At 37.7% G+C, this 17,776-nt stretch overlaps 1 protein-coding gene across 1 annotated transcript; it reads left to right on the top strand.

Moving 5' to 3' along the window:
- Window positions 1-6,417: 6,417 nt before the first annotated feature.
- Window positions 6,418-11,455, top strand: LOC139727064 (GDP-fucose protein O-fucosyltransferase 1-like). The gene is made up of 6 exons (XM_071638044.1): window positions 6,418-6,441; window positions 7,182-7,359; window positions 8,116-8,248; window positions 8,759-8,954; window positions 9,666-9,890; window positions 11,290-11,455. The coding sequence occupies exons 1-6, from the start codon at window positions 6,418-6,420 to the stop codon at window positions 11,452-11,454; spliced, it is 921 nt and encodes a 306-aa protein (XP_071494145.1). The 3' UTR covers window position 11,455.
- The last annotated feature ends 6,321 nt before the right edge of the window (window positions 11,456-17,776 follow it).

Raw genomic sequence — 17,776 nt, 5'->3', positions numbered from 1 at the left:
TTGCAAGGAGCTTTTGAGGCTCCTTGATGGAACTGATTGGCGCTGCATGCTGCACTGTTTACACTGCACTGGTGCGCAAAAGCGGCCATCCACCGCCCGGGCCTGGCGCCCGGTGTTTGCGTATCAACTCTGTGAGAGGAGCTCACGGGTAGCTGAGCGAATGGATGCTCGGTAACCTTTGCAAGCCCCTGGCATGGCCCTGTCTGTCCCGTCATGTTTATCAAGTAGCAATTACTCGCTGTGCGCTTGCTGTTACCATTTCCTCCGACATATCGCGGTCACATAGCAATCCTACCTAAAATGGGTAGATTCTGCCTCGAAATGCCACGAAAATCCCCTCGCATAAGGCAGTATACGTCGAAAGAAAAGGCAAAAGTTTACTCACATATACTAAGAGCAGTTTAAGTAGATAGATGGTTGACGGGTTTTTCTGAACTGTTTTAAGACGTGATGAACCGGCGTCGAACTTCCTAAAGGAGACGGTATTGATGTGTTGTGCACATACTGACAGCGCAAGTCAGTCGCCGATCAATATCCAGCTGATTCGCAAATTCCCAACACAAGGGATTTCCTCAGTCGAGAGCACAGTGCCGAACAACGTGACAGAAAGTGGAGAGTGGCTCTCAAATTCCGCAAGGTTGATTTTGACGACAAAATCTATGGTAGCTTTCAATATTTAAAGGCATTATTTACCATTTGCAGATGAAACAAAAATTTAGCTTGTTTAATAGTGCTTCAAAATAGTTCTAAAATGCGAGTTAGGGATAGAAACAATCAGTGTAAAAAGTTAATCAGTATAATCAATGTTAAGTATTGTTAAATATGCAAAATGTGAACAATAATTATAATGAAATTGTTTTTAAATTCTAGACTAAACCATCTACAGGTTATAGTTTAGTGAGAAAAATATCTCCTTATATAAAGGCTTTATTGCAAAATCTTTAAATGGCAGGATGTTTTGTGATACAATTGACCTTCACATATGCATCAAATGTGATAATTCGAACATTTTTAAAATTACTGCTCCCAAAGGTAAGTAATACCTTTAAATCCATTGATTTCTATTGTAGTGATGTGTTTGTTTTCTTTGCCTCATTTTTTCTTCTTCTTTTCTCTTTTTTGTGTCCTTCTTCTGTTCCTATTCCTTCCTCTTCTTCTTATACTTTTTTCTTCTTCTTAATCTTCTTTTACTTTTTCTCCTCCATTTCACTTTTTTTTTCATTTGCATACTTATTTTTTTTAATCATCTTTTATAATACCTAAGTATTCTTCAGCATCTTGTATTAATTTTTCTTTCAAAGATTTTGATATACTCTCTATCTTCCTTCTTATTTTCCATCGTTTCTGTTTTCTTTGTCCGTTCCGGAATAGTGACTGAAAACGATGATGCAAAATACAGATGTGGTTTAAAGGGCAAATTAAACCAGGGAATATCATGTTTGTGAATGATCTTGCAAACCGGTACATCCTACTTGTCCTGCTTCCTATTCAAGTGAATCGACGGCCGAATCTTCGAAGATTGCTGCTATTGCACGCACCGCCGCCGGGTCCCACAGCCGCCCCGTGTATGCGCGCCCAAAGAAGGTACGGGTACGGTAAATCGACCCGGACCGACCCGAAGCCTCGCACGGGATCGGGCGGCAGGCGCGGCTCGTGCGTAGGATCGAGTTTGCGTATTGATACCATATTTGCCAGGCAGGCTCCCTTGTCCTGACTAGCGCAAGAGTGCGGTGAGTATTCTTACTATTTTGTTCTGTTTAGACTTGTTTTGGTACTCCAGTCACCACAAACTTCGTAGCTTGCACATAACTCACAGTCTGTTTATTTCGATTGCGTTTTGCCAATAAGAAAATTGCAGCAACGTGTCCGAATAATTGAAATGTAGATCCATTATAGGTACCAGTCCCATACGCTTCTATTTTTGCTGGATTTATTGGCTTTTGCATGTGCAGCAGTATCACGGAAATGAAGCGTAAATGAAGGAATAAACGAATGAACGAACGAATGAATGAATAACTTTTTTCACACATCGCCAACTCCAAAAATTTAAAAGGAAAATTTGAAACACATCTCTGATCTGTAGCTGTAAACGATCACGGTACTTGAGCATATCAGAATTATCAGATATGTCATTGACATTATTGTCATGTCTTGGTTTATGCAAATTATGGAACAAAGTGTGAAATGACTATTAAATTTAATGATGATTATGAAATTAAAACTTTACATCTTTTCATACTGAATTTATGCAAAAATGAGAGTGACACTGATTTCACTTTCCTCTGATTATGTGTAGATCTAAACAAAATCTTTAAATTTGATAGAAGCATGTACCCACCAGCTCCAAAAAAAAAAAAATAAAATAAAAAATCAGTAAAACCCACTGCATGTTGAAGTTGACTGTAATAAATGCTGTAACTGTTACTGTTAGAATGACATTCACAGAATGGGTGCTACTGAGTATGACATTGCATTCAAACATAATAGAAATTGTTAAAATGTGGAATTTTAATGATACATCACATGTTTCTGTAAGAAAGCTCACACCTTGTTCCTGTAGAGTTCGTGCTAATAATACTGTGGCTACAAGAACTCTCTGTACAAGCCTATGTATGTATCAATAGGGTAAATGCAGATTTTACAAAAGATGCCCAATAGAAGACCAGCTTGTTCGTCTGAAGGAAGACTGTTACCTATTTTTGGTAATTACTGTAAAACACAATATTTTTGTGGCATGAAATTTTTGCGAAATGGAGCCGACGGCCTTTTTTCGCGGCATGAAAATGTTGCAAGTTGCCTCTACCATTCAATGCATGTTGTGTAGACAAGAACTTTTGAGTGCATTTTAATTTCGTGAATCTTGACTCTCGCAAAATTTGTGACATTAAAATGCATACGGTGTGAACATTCCTCATTTTACAGTACGTACCTTACTTTTCTATGGACTAATGTAAGCAGTCGGAAAAATAATTCCTCTTGCCTCAGTATCTAATGAGAAGTGTATTGAATATTAATTCTTTATTTATACCCCCCCCCCCCCAACTCTATTCCCAACTCTATTCCCAGTTGCATGGCTCAACATTTTTTTTTTCTTTTACGCAAAGGGTTAAAAGACCTGAAGATGAATATGTAAATCATTTATGGGGATAAGATTTGCTAGGTGGTTTCAAGTATCACATTGGATGTTATTAGAAATTTGCTGGTATTGCAAATAATTACAAAGATAAGATCCACAATCTTTTAACAAGCCAAGGCCTATACGTGCCTCACAATGAGTTTTAGTCCTCCAGGATAAGTGCAATGGGTAATAGCAATCTGATTAGGGGACCAGGATTATTACAGTCCCATGTGCATGTCCATGTTCATGTTTAGCAATAAACCATCTCTCTGACTTCTTTATGATGTGACTCTAAGAAAATTGACCATTTTTATATCTATTCTTCAGCAGGATATCAATGTGAGGGTTTATGTGCCTCTGGTAGAGATCTGAGGTGTCTGCATCCATGATAAGATGGTGGTATCGTCCACAGCAAAATGAGTCGAGTAACACTTCTGGCATTCCTGCTCCTGCATTGCATATGCTATCAACTAGCGCAAGGGGTTGACACTGAAGACCCCTTGAATCAAAATAATGGAAAGACTGACACAGAGGCGACAGAAAGCAGAGTCAACCGTGATGCGGAAGCGGTGATGACACTTGTGACTGATGACAGGGAGGACAGCGTGTTTTCCACTGGGGGAGCTGGGAGTGATGTGAAAGTTGCCAGCGCCTCCCCTAAACTTTCTTGGGATCCTAATGGATATTTTACCTTCTGTCCCTGTATGGGTAAGGCTATTACGTTGAGTTCTAATCATATCTCAGCAAAGCTGTTTTAATGAATGAAGGAAATTGGTTTTGTGTAGAGAGAGTATAGTTGTAGAGGGTTTTCTTCATTTTTTGTTTGTTAAGTAACTGTTACTCTCAGCAAATACAGTAAGATCATGCGGTTGATCTGCATTGTTATGAACGCTGAATGAAAAAGAAGAAACTAGCATGGGATTTGAACCTATGTCACTTACTGCTTATTGGGTAGCAGCATTACCACTGAGCTGAAGCCTATTCCCAGCAGTAACATAGTGATATTTGAATTATACCCAAATACCCGATGCCTCACCTCTCTTTCATTCTCTCTTTGGTCTTATTCAGTAATTCATTAGCCTCCAGAAAGGCATGTTACATGAATTAAGGGAATCGGTTTCTTGTGGAGAGAGTATGGTTATAGAGGTTTTTCTTCCATACTTTTTTCATTTTTTTTAAAAACTGTAGTACTATAGTGCTTCTGCCTGGTATGCAGTAGGTAATGCTGGTTCAAACCGCAGACTAATTCCTTCTTTTTCAATTGACATTCATAAGGAATATACAGATCCAGCACACAATCTTATTTATGGAGAGTAACAGTGAAAAACAAACAAACTACGATTAACCAACAAAAACAAAAAAGTCTACAATTCTGTTTTATAGTCATGTGTAATCCTACAGTGCTAGATCAGTTATTTGCTCAAGATTGTGAAACTCTGATATCATTCAAAGAAAAATGATGTGATTTGATGTTTGGTTTGGGCCAATATGAGGGGTCCTTTCATAGATATTAGAGTTTAAATACTGTATGATTACACTTAGATTTACAGCTGGAAGGGTCCACAGTGTACACAAACAATGTACACTGATGTAATTTGTTGTATGACAAATCAATGTAGAATGAGAAGTGATAATATCTGAAATCTGATGTCTTTGATATTGGACTAATAAGGCAGGTTGAGTCACACATTTTCTGTTCACCACAGGTCGATTTGGAAACCAAATGGAGCACTACTTAGGGGCCCTGGCCTTCGGTAAGGCCATCAATAGGACAATTATTCTGCCTCCTTTCCGTACTTATGTAAGTATGATTTCAACATTTGTGGATACTCTCTATGTGGGTCTTAGGAGGACTGAAATTCCTTTTTAAATCAGGACTTTGAAATAAGGCAGAAAAAAGTCATCTTCAATACTCGAGTAAACATTGCATTCTCAAATCTACTGGAAAAAGAAAAAAAAAAGAATGAAGACTCAGGGGAAAATGCAAATTCCTCCTGAAATATTCTAAAAATCCAAACCAAACCAAATGCATCAAAGCCAAACAAATTCATACGTCTTACTCACATGGGATGGGACAATTGTGTCATGGTCAGGATTGGTTTTATGGGAAAATAAGGCATTCAATGACTGACATTGTTTTTTGTAAAGTAAATTTGTTCAAATGCCTGGCATTCACAAATTTGTTGTCTGTATCAAAACCAAACGTTGTTAAAAGGGACACATACTCCAGGCACTGTAGGGAACTTTAGACTTTAAATCTCAGAGTGAATTACCTCCTTTTGTTCCAATCTGATGTGTTCTATTTTTTCTTTCTTTCATTTTTGTTGGGGAGCCACCTAGGAAGGGTTCTGTTGTGCTTGCTTGCTTGTTATGATGTTACATCCGTTCATGTGGTGTTGTTGTTTTTTTAAGTTTTCTTTACTGTTCATCTGATATTGTTCTCCTGCATTCCTTTGCATGTTGCAATTACATTGATTCTCCATTTACTACACAGAGAATGGTAAGTAGGTATTGAAGGGAAGATCTGTGGAATGACCGCTTATTTTGTTTGGTGTTTAAAAGTTACTTTGCAATATCTAATCAGATAGGACACAAACTTACCTGCTCACATTCCATTCTTCTGTTTTTATGTCTTACTCTTCTTGGGGTTCCCAAACTCCTCACATGTAACATAACAGAATTAACATACCGATTAATTCTATTCCAGCATTACAAGGTCACTACAGTGTGATACTTCAAAGAATGACACAAGTACTCACTAAGCCAGCAATATCCATAAAAACCATTGGCAAAACAAAACAAACAAACAAGACCACAATAGGAAACCATGCCACATATAATACTAGTAGTAAACTGCCATATAGATATGGATGTATGTGAATTGATGTGGGATGACTACATAATGTGTACGTATGATGTCATGTATGACAAAGTTAAAAGTACTAACTCATCAAAACAGTGTAATATCTAACATTGTGTCATCTTTATGGTGTCTTTTTTATATTTTTATGCATATACTTCCACATTGTAGTCATAATTGTGTATCATGTTTCTTCAGTCTGGTTTTTTTTAATATTTTAGTTCAACTGTTTTCCATTTGTTTTTATTGAGTATGGTCATTCATCATTTGTTTCCATATTACATAATATGTAAACAGTAAAAATTAGAACACCTATATACTTGCCATCATTAAGTGGTTTTCATGAAACATTCTGGATCTTTTCAACAAGCCTTTGCTATCTAATGCCATTATCCTGACCCTCACATTCTTCCTGGATTTGTGTGTGCGTGTCATCATAATGGGTAACCTTTGTGAAGACATTGTAAGGATCAAATCATATACGAGTAAAACACAGTTAGGTGCTTCTAGAGCAAAGATTTAAATCATCTATGTCTTCACATGACATGCCCCTGGTACTATGTCATTGGTGACATCATCATTGATAACTTTCAGTGTATGACTGATTTCTATACACATAAACTTATTGGTTTATGTGATTGAGAACTTCACAACCATGCTCATTGGTTTTATAATGATTAATGGAGCATGATATAACAGTGTATGATAGATATTTAGGGGTCTTCAATGATGTAGTATGAGGCTAATATTAAACATCATTCATTTCCAGTTAAAATGTACATTATGCATGTATATAATGAAGGTAATTCTTTGTGTCTGTGTACTAACATTAATTACCTTTGAAAGGTTTCAGTTAAGTTGTAAAGGCTATGGAAATGTAAGATATATTCAGAAGAAAGAAAGAAGGTATAAATACTGAACGAGAGGAGAATTCTTCAAAATACTCATAGCATAGAACTGAACTGACCTTATAACCAAAGCATCCTCATCTATCAAATGATTCAATATTGTCTTTCTTTCTATAGTGTTATTGTCTTTTACTCAAGTTGCATCTTTTTATTATCATTCCCCATTCTATCAGTCTTAGATCACATGCTTCTGTCACGTTCTCATTGCCATCATCTTTCTTTCATGTCTTAAACCAATCATTTTGAAATTTTGTGTTTTAGTATGTATTTTCTTCCATTTTTTGATGCCTGCCAGATAAATGTCCCATTCACGGACTGGTTCCAGTTTGAGCCCCTACTGGAGTTTTACCCCCGCCTCATCACCATGGAGACATTTATGGAGGAGCTGGCGCCATCCCATTGGCCAGAGGAAGAGAGGCGGGGCTATTGCTGGATGCCACAGTCTAGTGAAGTTCCATGTGAAATGAAGAAAGGTAAGAGGGAATATGGCATAATGCAAGGAGGAGGATAACTTTATTGTGTTTTCACAATGTCCTTTTGTATGAAGCAACACACCCTTTCTTTCTCCCCACCCCCACAACAACAAAAATATGATGTTATGTAGTGGCAATCCAAAATGGCAGAAATGGAGTAGATTTTTCCTTTTTTTTTTTCTTCTTCTGTTATGTGAGGCAAGTCAAAAGCAGTATTCACTCATAAACATTGAGATTCAATTTAAGTGTGTTGAATGTGATAACTGATGTGTTTGTTTCTATTTCTGCCTGTGCCTCTGTGTGTGTTTATGTCTATACAGAAAGTTAGAGGCTGCCATTACAAGAATTTTCTGTTTGCAGACATGCTTAGTACACATTTTGTCACACTTTTTTTAGAGCATTGGATGAAGAGTTATGTCTTTAGAATCATGCTTGATTAAGGTAACATTAGCCTCAGATCCTTGTTTCATAAGAGACCTCAAACCTGTTTAACATGATCATGCTGAAAGCATTACTCTTCTTTAAGCCTTATCATGTCAGCTTCATGGAATTGATTGTGTTGGTTTACTTGAGACTGCAACTTCAGATAACAATTGCTTCAAATATTTTCAAAAAGGGGAATGGTAATACGTTTGATTGTGCTATGTTGATTTCCCTTTCCTGCAAATGTATTTTCATCATTTTGATGTCGTTGATGGTTGTTAAATCAAATACTTGATCAGTTCAGCTCTCTTTTATGTGACTTCTTCATACCAGGAAATCCTTTTGGTCCATTCTGGGATGGGTTTGACATCAACTTTGCTGAAGAGATTAAGTTTGAGCTTTTGAGTCTGGCAGACATCACAGATATGTGGACCATGCAGAGAGTAAAAAAGGACTGGGATAAGAGGTGCTCAATCTTTTGGTATAGTTTGGAGTAATTTTCGGTTATAATTTACTGGTATGCATTTGCAGCTTTTTGTACGGTCCTTTCTCATGACTGGTTATCTTTACACACCTGAGGAGAACCATGAATACGGATAGATGTAGAGTTGACTTGTGTCCAGAATGTTGCTTCTGTAAATGATTTGTGACCTGCTACAACAAAATGATCTGAAAGTCAGGGGAGGCCTGTGAAATATTTATACCTATGAAATATACGTCATTTGTAATATGTGGGAAGTATTCAAGATGGTGGAATAAAGCCAAAGACCAGCCAAAGTTTTAAAACACAAATCAAGGTTGTACATGCTATACATGATCTGCTTTTTATCTTACATAGCTAAGGATGACTGGTTCAGGTCTTACCTTAGTCATTCTTCATAGAGCTAGCTTAAGTCACTGACAAATATCAAGACACAGTATGGGACTGGATTGAAAAGTCTTGTGAATGCAGTCTCCTGACAAACCTTTCCTGCAGATTTCCTGCAAGTGAGCACCCGGTGCTGGCCCTGAAGGGGGCCCCAGCCAAGTACCCGATGGCCCCCGGCAACCGCATCATCCAGAGCTATTTCAAGTGGAACCCAACTCTCTTTGCTCAAGCCCAGTCCCACATGGAGGAAATGTTTGAGGGGGAGCCCTATGTCGGCATCCACCTCAGGACTGGTATAGACTGGGTGAGAAACAGCTGTCCCACAAACATCGTTATTTCTTAACCCATTGAAGATGAGTCCTGAGAATACTCGGACAGGTGTCTGAGGGAAATGGGTGTTGTAGCAAAATCAATCCATCTTCAACTGGTTAGAGTTTGGTCCATGCTTCTGGAAAAGGCAGATTTCATTTTAAATCCTGCACATTTGTTTTTACGAGAGAAATTTGGGAGCTTCTCTTTTTGTTAGGGGTTGTTACAGATTTTGGAGAAAAAAAGATACTAGGAATCTGGGGAAATAGAGTAGCAATATAGCAGCATTTATTGTATGTGATACATAGTCTCCTTGTCCAGAAATAGCAGTACCTAAACTTTAACAATTCATAATTTTTGAACAGATTGTTAAATTTTCCTCAATTTTTGACTGTCGTGTTTTATTAATATTGCTGCTTTCACTCAACAGCCATTTATATTTGGGCTTTGGTTTCCTTTAATGCATTTTTTTTTTAATGCCAATGTGTTTTCTCATGGTGTGAATGTTATCTTTTGTTCTGTATCACATTGTGTTGTTTTATATGCCGTAAATTCATATATGGACTCACTGAAGAACAGCCCTGAGGCTGATTTTTTTTTTTTTTATTGAATTGAAATAAATGAAATGAACAAACAAATAAAATATTCTATTTTCCTTCCCTCCCCCTCCCCATCCCTCTTTGCTACCCTCCCCTTTACCCTCCAGGAGAAGGCATGTGAGCATGTGGAGGGTTCAAGACAGCTGATGGCCTCGCCCCAGTGCCAGAAAGTTGGTGAAGAGAAGTTGACGAGGGAGATGTGCTTCCCTGCCAAGGAGGTCATCCTGGAGCAGACGAGAGAGGCCGTTGAGAAGTACGGTGCCAAGCATCTCTTCATCGCCACAGACAAAATCTCCTACCAGAGGGACTTTGAGGAACTCCTAGGAGATGATGTGAGTGGATCTTCGCCGTAATTGGTATCATTTTGTTTTTTTCTTCCTGGTGCTTTGATGCATTTCTTTTTTCATCCTCCACATCTTCGTCACCATGTACCCCATCATCTTCCTCCTTCCTTTGGTAATCTTGGTGGTCTCCCCATCCCCTTCCACTCATTTCCTCCTCTTCTGTCTCCTTCTCTATTGACCGATTCTGTGAGGCGGTTTGTGTATTATCGGCATGGGCAGCGCCATTACTGCGGTGTCCCGGCCAACCCCCCTCCCACTCCCCCACCCCCCTCCCTACATCAGCACGCGCACAGAATGAAAAACTAATACATGGTTGTATTAGCCAATAGGCGTCTCGTACTGAGTGCACGAACGCTTGCTTAGTGCGCGAACCTTTGTTACAAGTGCGCGTACCCCTGCTACAAGTGCGCGATAAACATGTTGCCCGTGGGGTGGGGGAGAGGAGGGGGGGTCGGCTGGGACACTGCAATATGAGCTAATGGCTGCGCCCAGTGCCACAAATTGTCTGCTGCCCTCAACGAACCCAAATCGGTCAATATCTTCTTTCATGTTCTTACCTTCCTCCAAGTCTTCCTCACCTTCATTGTTCTCTGTCCATCTCCAACGCATCCTTCTCCATCTGTTCTTCCCACCTCTTCCCCCACCCCGATTTGCTTTGTTGTTGTTCCAATTCATGAAATTCTTCTGTTGAGTTGTTTTTATTGCAACTGATTGACAAATTATTCAAATTCATGAAATTCTTCCTTTAAGATGTTTGCATTGCAACTGATTGACAATTGCCCTATATCGATGTAAAAATGCACTGAATTGATCAGTGTTTATAGTAGTAGCTGTGATAAAAAAAAATCATGGGCGTACATACTCGAGCAGGATTCGAACCTACGACCTCCTGATCTCCGGACAGGCATCATCTCCACTAGACCAAGCAAGTGTTGGTTCTAATCCTTATGGCATGCAGCGGGTACTGCGTAATTATTCAAATTCTTGAAATTCTTCCGTCGAGATGTTTGCATTGCAACTGATTGACAAATTGCCCTACATCGACGTATCATGGCTACTACTAAACACAGTGATCAATTCAGTGCATTTTTACATCAATGTAGGGCAATTTGTCAATCTGTTGCAATGACTGACAAATTGCCCTAAACGATATAAATAAGCACTGAATTGATTAGTGTTTTAGTAGTAGCCATGGCAGAAGTTTTTTAGAAGTAGCCAGTGCTTATGTCGATGTAGGGCAATTTGTCAATCACTTGCAATAAAGGTTCTTGGAGAATTGTAGAAGGAGCAGGTTAAAGCTTGTGAAATATATGTCAACCTTTTCTTGCACTTTTATCTTAGATGTTTTACCAGTACTGTTTTCCCTTGACGTATGAACTCTTGACAGGTCAAAGTGCACCATCTTGACCCTCATCTACCCCAGATTGACCTTATCATTCTGGGTCAGGCAGACTTCTTCATCGGTAACTGCATCTCATCCTTCACTGCCTTCACAAAGCGCGAGAGGGACGCAAATAACAAACCATCCAGTTTCTGGACCAAAGGGGTTTGACATCGACACCTGTAATTCCTTGTAGTTTGAAATGTAGATAGGATGAAATTTAGTGTCATGCAATGCTGCACACCAGCACTGGTCTGACAGCCCAAGACCAATAAAAATCACTGTTCAGTGTTGGACCAGTAACTTTTTCAGGAATGGACCAGTAAAATAAATATTAAAAAAGGTACCTACAAGTCCAATAGACAGGGTGGACCAGCAGAAAAACATGGGTTAGTGTGCAGCCCTGTCTAATGATAGAGCACTATGTATGTATAGGTCTATTGAAGTTGATGCACAAATTCAAAGTTATGTCGTTTATTGTCAACACACTGAAATTGAAACATTAATGTTTTTTACTATGCTGTAAAATTTGGAGATATTGTGCAAATATTGAGGCTGAATCTTAGCATTCCATACCTGAGCAGACTACCAGATTTGTGCCTTGACAAAAAAACAGATTTTGTTTTAAATATATGTATGCATACATTGTATGCCATTTACATGTATATCAGCCCATTGTCTTTCAGTTTGTGCTTCCAGCTGGAGGTATGTTTGTCAGATTGTTATCTATGAATTTTCCTAAGATCAGCGTTATCTCACACACCCCCTATTCAGACGCATGCCATTTTATACCAACACTCGATAACGAAACGACGTATCAACATAAAGAATCATCGTATAGCCGACTGACTGTTCAGACACTAATTTCGACTGTTCTGGGAAACGTCGTATAGATGTGCAGTTTCCCACTGCGCATGCTGTTATAGTCATGAGTGACAGCTGTGGGGTCACCTTTCGTGCGCGCTCCCATTAAGCCCCGCCCAGTTATACCGTTCTATGGTCGCCATGCGTTCAGACGCACACGGAATGCTGATTTGTTATCGAGTTCTAGTTCGAAACGATGCTTTGACCGTTGTTTCGCTATACGTCGTTTCGTTATACGTCGTTTCGTTAGTCAGCGTTCATACCTATAGCTATACCGTTTTAGTATAGCTATACCGTTCTGGTATAAATTTTTTGCGTCTGAATACCCTGACAGTTACATCAAGTGACCACAAATTTTCTTTTGGCAATGACAATTGATGACAAGGGTCACTTGGGTCAAAATTTAGACCTTACTTTGTTCTGGTTTGGCAAGGAGTGATCCTCACAGCTCACTCTTTGATGTACACCTAGTCTGTGGCTATGAAATAAATTTATACTGAACTAAACCGATGATAGTACAGTGTTTACTTTCGCTTAAACAGTTTATACCTTGTATATTGGACACTTTCTGACAAAGGGTTGTTTTGCTGATGTAAAGAGGGCCAGCCATATAAAGAGGGCAAATAATGATCGATGTGTTTTACTTTTTTTTTCTATTTGACTTGTTCATTGTTATCCCGTGTACACTACTATGTGACATCCACATTTGTTTTCCTACTACAAAAGGGATATTGCATAGACCCTATATGTCTTTTAGTAATACAAGGAAATCCTGTCATATCGAGCTTGCTTGCAAGAAGTTATCGCTTTTAGGGAGATGAATTCTGGGGTCCTTATTTTTCATTTCTGTATTCAGCTGATCTCCTTGTTACTAAATTTTGTATCGTATAAAGTGCCAGTTATAGTGAGGTGAAATTGGTGGTCTCAGCAATCGTATTAAACTAGGTTTCCCTGTATTACTAGGGGCGTCATTCTCCCATTCTGACTTTAGTGGCTTTGACGGAAAATCGTCCAGCCTGTATCAACTTTTTTCATGTATACTTGCATTCATTGCAAGTTGAATATTATTGTAAGACTTTTTGTGGAATGGAGTCCAAGTGTCATAATGAATGAAGGAGCATGAGCAGAATTGTCATTAAAGAGAAGAGCAAGATCTAGAAGAGTTCTTCATTTCGTGTCACCATCAGAATTTGAAATAGTATTCATTATGCAATTAGGAATGAAATGTATATTTATTTGTGTGTGTTTTTTTTCCATTGCGCCAGTTTTAAAGTGTACAGGGAGAGATCCTATCATTATGTATCAAAAGAGCTGTACGTACTACCATATTATTTTGTATTATTTTAAGACACATACCGGTACAATTGTAGACTTCAAGGTTAACAACCAACAGCTGGAGGTCTCAGTGAATGCTCATGAAAGTCAGAAAACTTGGGCGATATGTTTTGTAGATGAATTGCATTCCATTGCGTGGTGTTGTATTGTTCATGCTGAATATCTGTTCAAATGTGCGAATAGACTGTAAAAAGCTAACTGACTGTTCAACTACATGTATGTGGGTCTGTAGAGATTACGGGATTATTTGACTCTAGTTTTCATCCTTCTTCAAGAAGACAGCTTTTTATATAGTGAGGGCATGGCCAGGTTGTTGTCCAGTATCTCTAGGCCCATGTCTCTTCCATGGATGTCAAACTCTGGTGTTTATAGCCATGCCATGCTCACAACTTGAGGTTTGCTTAACTACTAACAACACAAAAATGTATCGACCTAATGATATTTAAGCTGATATGAAGTGAGTCAAACTTCTATATTCCCTGAAGTTCATTGCAAACCTATTTATCTAAAAAAAAAAGTAAACATATCATTTGGGACATTTCGTGTCAGTGTGTGCCTTGTATAAACTAAGCTGACTTGACAAAAGTAAGACCTCTGAATTCACTGAAATATATTTTAAATCTACTTATAAAAGTGTTGTGTGGGTCATTTTCTATATTTGATCGTTTTTGGATGAAGAGCAAGGGGTTTATGTTGTTAAAGCTTTGTTAGTTGCAGTACTGTACAAATAATCTAGTAGGGTTTGATAGGTCTTTGTATACTTTATCAGTTACAATACAATTCTACATTTTTAAGACATCCGCAGACTTGCCCTGTATTCTGTACAGATAATATATATCTCAAAAACATCTTCATTACCAAAAGGATAATAATTTTACCATGTGCACACCATGGAAGACATTTCAGCCATTAGCATTGTGTTCTAAGACTGGGAGTCTTGACAACAGTCTGTATGGATACTGATGTAGATACAGATATTTCTTGAACTGTCTAGGAAGTTTGCAGCATATGGTTGTGTTTCATCACACAATTAACATCAAATAAAAAGGATATATACGAGCATGTATCTGCAAAAGTTTGTCAGGAGCAAATCTTATATACAATGTAAGTGTATATACCTGTAACTTGTAATTAACTGGGTGGTTGCTAACTACTATTGAACTCAGTACAAAAAAGTTTGTAGATGCTTGCTAATCCAACAATTGTTAGTTTTTTGGGGGCAAAGACTGGTATAAATGTATCTTTCAACAATGTATTTTGCTTTGTGAGATATAACCGTGGTGTTTCTCAAATAAGTGCAGATACACTGTATGAGGCATAGTGTAAGAGGTTGAATAGGTCTGTTATTCAATTTCAACATGGCTAGTCTATTCAGATGATACTGATTTTTTACATATTTGGGTTTGCGCCCTCTGTAACTGTAAACCTTACAGTGTATGCTGCTTAAACACAGCAGTGAACATGAAGGCGATATTATTTGGGCAGTACTGTCTGTTTTTGCACAAACATGTATCCATTCAATTTTGAAGATAGTATTAACAACTGAAGGATAGTGGACGAACTCACAAGACTTTTGTGCAATGACCAAAAAGACCAAAGTTGTGTGCTAGAATTCCTTTACTGTTCATGTTGCCTTGCATTTTGTCTTCCGCTGTATCAGTCGATATCTTTCTTTCTTTTAGGGAGATGGGATTTCATTTGATTTCATTTTGATAGTTGATTTATTATTTTCTGTGTGATGATCAGCATGCTTGCCTCAAAGTACAAAACTTTGTACAAGTGCAAACTACACAATGCTTTTCCATATGATAACAATTATGCAACAAATGAATTCTGAGCGATGCATTTAAGCATACAAAGAAATTATTCAACGTAAAAAAAAAAAAAGAATCCTGTTTGTTAGTGCTGACTCCTGATAAATTTTTGAAATTGCATTATACTGTTAATCCAGAAATATTCGCAGCATGAAATTTTTGCAAATTGCCACAGCATTCAATGCAAAGGTGTATAGACAATAAATTACATGTGAATTTTAATTTCACAAATCTTGGCTCCTTGTTAAGTTCACGAAAATCTAATGCACACAGAAATGTCTGGTTTTACAGTAGTAACATGCATGTTGGAGCATTGTAGTATAGTGGATGACTTAGGATTTGTGAAATGAGAGATCCAGTAAGTCTGATACACACTGAGTTTATACATCCTTTTGCAAGATGATTTACTCAGTTCCATGACATTTGCTCCTGCTACAATTGCTCCCATGAGTAACCCCTCCCATGAAATATGTACATGCTATTAAAGTCAAACGTAAATTCTACCCACAAACACAACCCTAATGGTAATCCTAATCTTCACATAAGACTAAATTTAAAACACTGTCACAACCCTAACCCAAGCCTTAGTCCTTGGGGAGAATATGACCAGAGCAATTGTCACAGGAACATATGTGTCACCGATTTACTCACAGTATCCCTGTAAGCTGTAAGCCCAGGTATATTTTGATCTCAAAGTATCTGGTTGTAATAAGGCTGAGTTTATGATAAATGCATTCTCGTTATAATGCACATGGTTATAATGAAAAGTTGAAAAGTAAACATTCAGATCCCAAAATTATTATCAATTAATTGTTATATAGACTGTATTTGTTTGGCTTTTTGGCTTTAACAAAATTTCAATGAAAAATAAAGGAAACTACAAGTCCCAAGGACTTTGTTACAACGGGAGTTGCCTGATGTATTAATACATATGTAGTGCCCAGTGGGAAAACAGTGCATTCTGTACTGCTGAGACTTCCCTGGGAGTAATAAGACCAGGTTACATTATCATCATGATGATCTTTATCATTTTGATTGTAACCATTACAGTTGCCGTTCAGTGTCATTTATTGTATTACTGTAATTTTACTCTGTTATGACTGTATTATTACTCCATTCGACAAGGCGTCCCAGATATTCATGTGTTATGGCAGTAAGGAAGTTCTTGTATGTTTTCAGTGAAATAGATACTGGGTATGCGGTGTATTCAAAGATGTTTACCTGCACTTTCAACTGCACAACCTAATGATGTGACTTTGGCGATTATATCACAGTTATTTTGTGTAGGTATTATGTATGTGTTACAGTGTGTGCTTTTCTAACAGGTCAAGTTCTTCAGATTGAAGAAGTTTTTCACTTTACAACATGAAATATGCAGAAAAATAATAAAACATGGCTCGAAAATACACTGTGGTAATATGTTTCATCTATTCTAAGTTATGTTGTTTCACAAAATTTCATGAAAGAAACGGAAGTACAAGCATGTTTTCTTCAAGATATTCCGTTCTTCATTGTCCAAATTCATGGTTTCACCAGTTATTTTAGGAACCTCAGATGGGACAGGGGGCCATCTCACTGATTTCTCTTGATGAGGTCCATGAGCAATGCAGAGCGAGGAATTGAGGGCAAAACCCTGATAACCCTGTATACATATATATATATATATATATATATATATATATTTTTTTTTTTTTTTTAGACCCTATATATATATATATATATATATATATATATATATATATTAGACCCAGGAAGTTGTCAGATAGAGTCCTACACCTGTATATTTCACATGCAGGTGTATTTTCCCCTTTCTTTTGAAAAACAAAAAACAGCGTGTTTTTTTTTTTCTCTCTCTCTCTCTCTTATATATAATTTCTTCAGCCAAAACTTGGCTGGGGAAGGCAACCACATCACACAGCCCTTTTTCCTTCCCTATCCTTTTCTTTTTTGTTACCTTAAGTCAGGATATGATATCATGCATGTATGCTGACAGGGAAAATTATTGTTGTCTATGATAACTCGGTTAGCTGGCAATCGAGATGTTCCTGCACTTAATTATGCATGGGTCATGTTTATCATTATTTCCGAAGGTTCGTTATTCTGAAGCACACAATTAATATGTCCGTATACATACCACACCACTTACACTGATGTTTGTTCGTTCAAAAATTTTTATAGGGTCCTACCTAGATGTTCATTAATCCGAAATGAAATAGGACTTGTAAATCCAAACGTTTGTGGCGTTATTCCGCAAGTTCGTTATTCCAAATCTTCGTTTATCTGAAAATATAAGTTTCGTTATAACGAAAGTTCATCAATCCGTAAATGAAGTAGACATACATGTATGCCCTAATTAGGGTTCATAAGTCAGAATAATGAAAGAATGATTTCAAACGACCATTACAAACCCATTCAGGAAACATATTTTTGGGGTAATTTTGTATCAGTTTTATGCCTTTTGTTGATATGTAGGCGACACG

Source organism: Diadema antillarum, unplaced genomic scaffold (genome assembly GCF_040938485.1).
Source record: "Diadema antillarum isolate AM-2024a unplaced genomic scaffold, OU_Dant_1.0 seq00000117_RagTag, whole genome shotgun sequence".
In the NCBI taxonomy this organism is placed as follows: domain Eukaryota; kingdom Metazoa; phylum Echinodermata; class Echinoidea; order Diadematoida; family Diadematidae; genus Diadema; species Diadema antillarum.
The sequence above is the reverse complement of the archived record's forward strand: the minus strand, read 5'-3'. Positions and strand labels throughout refer to the sequence as shown.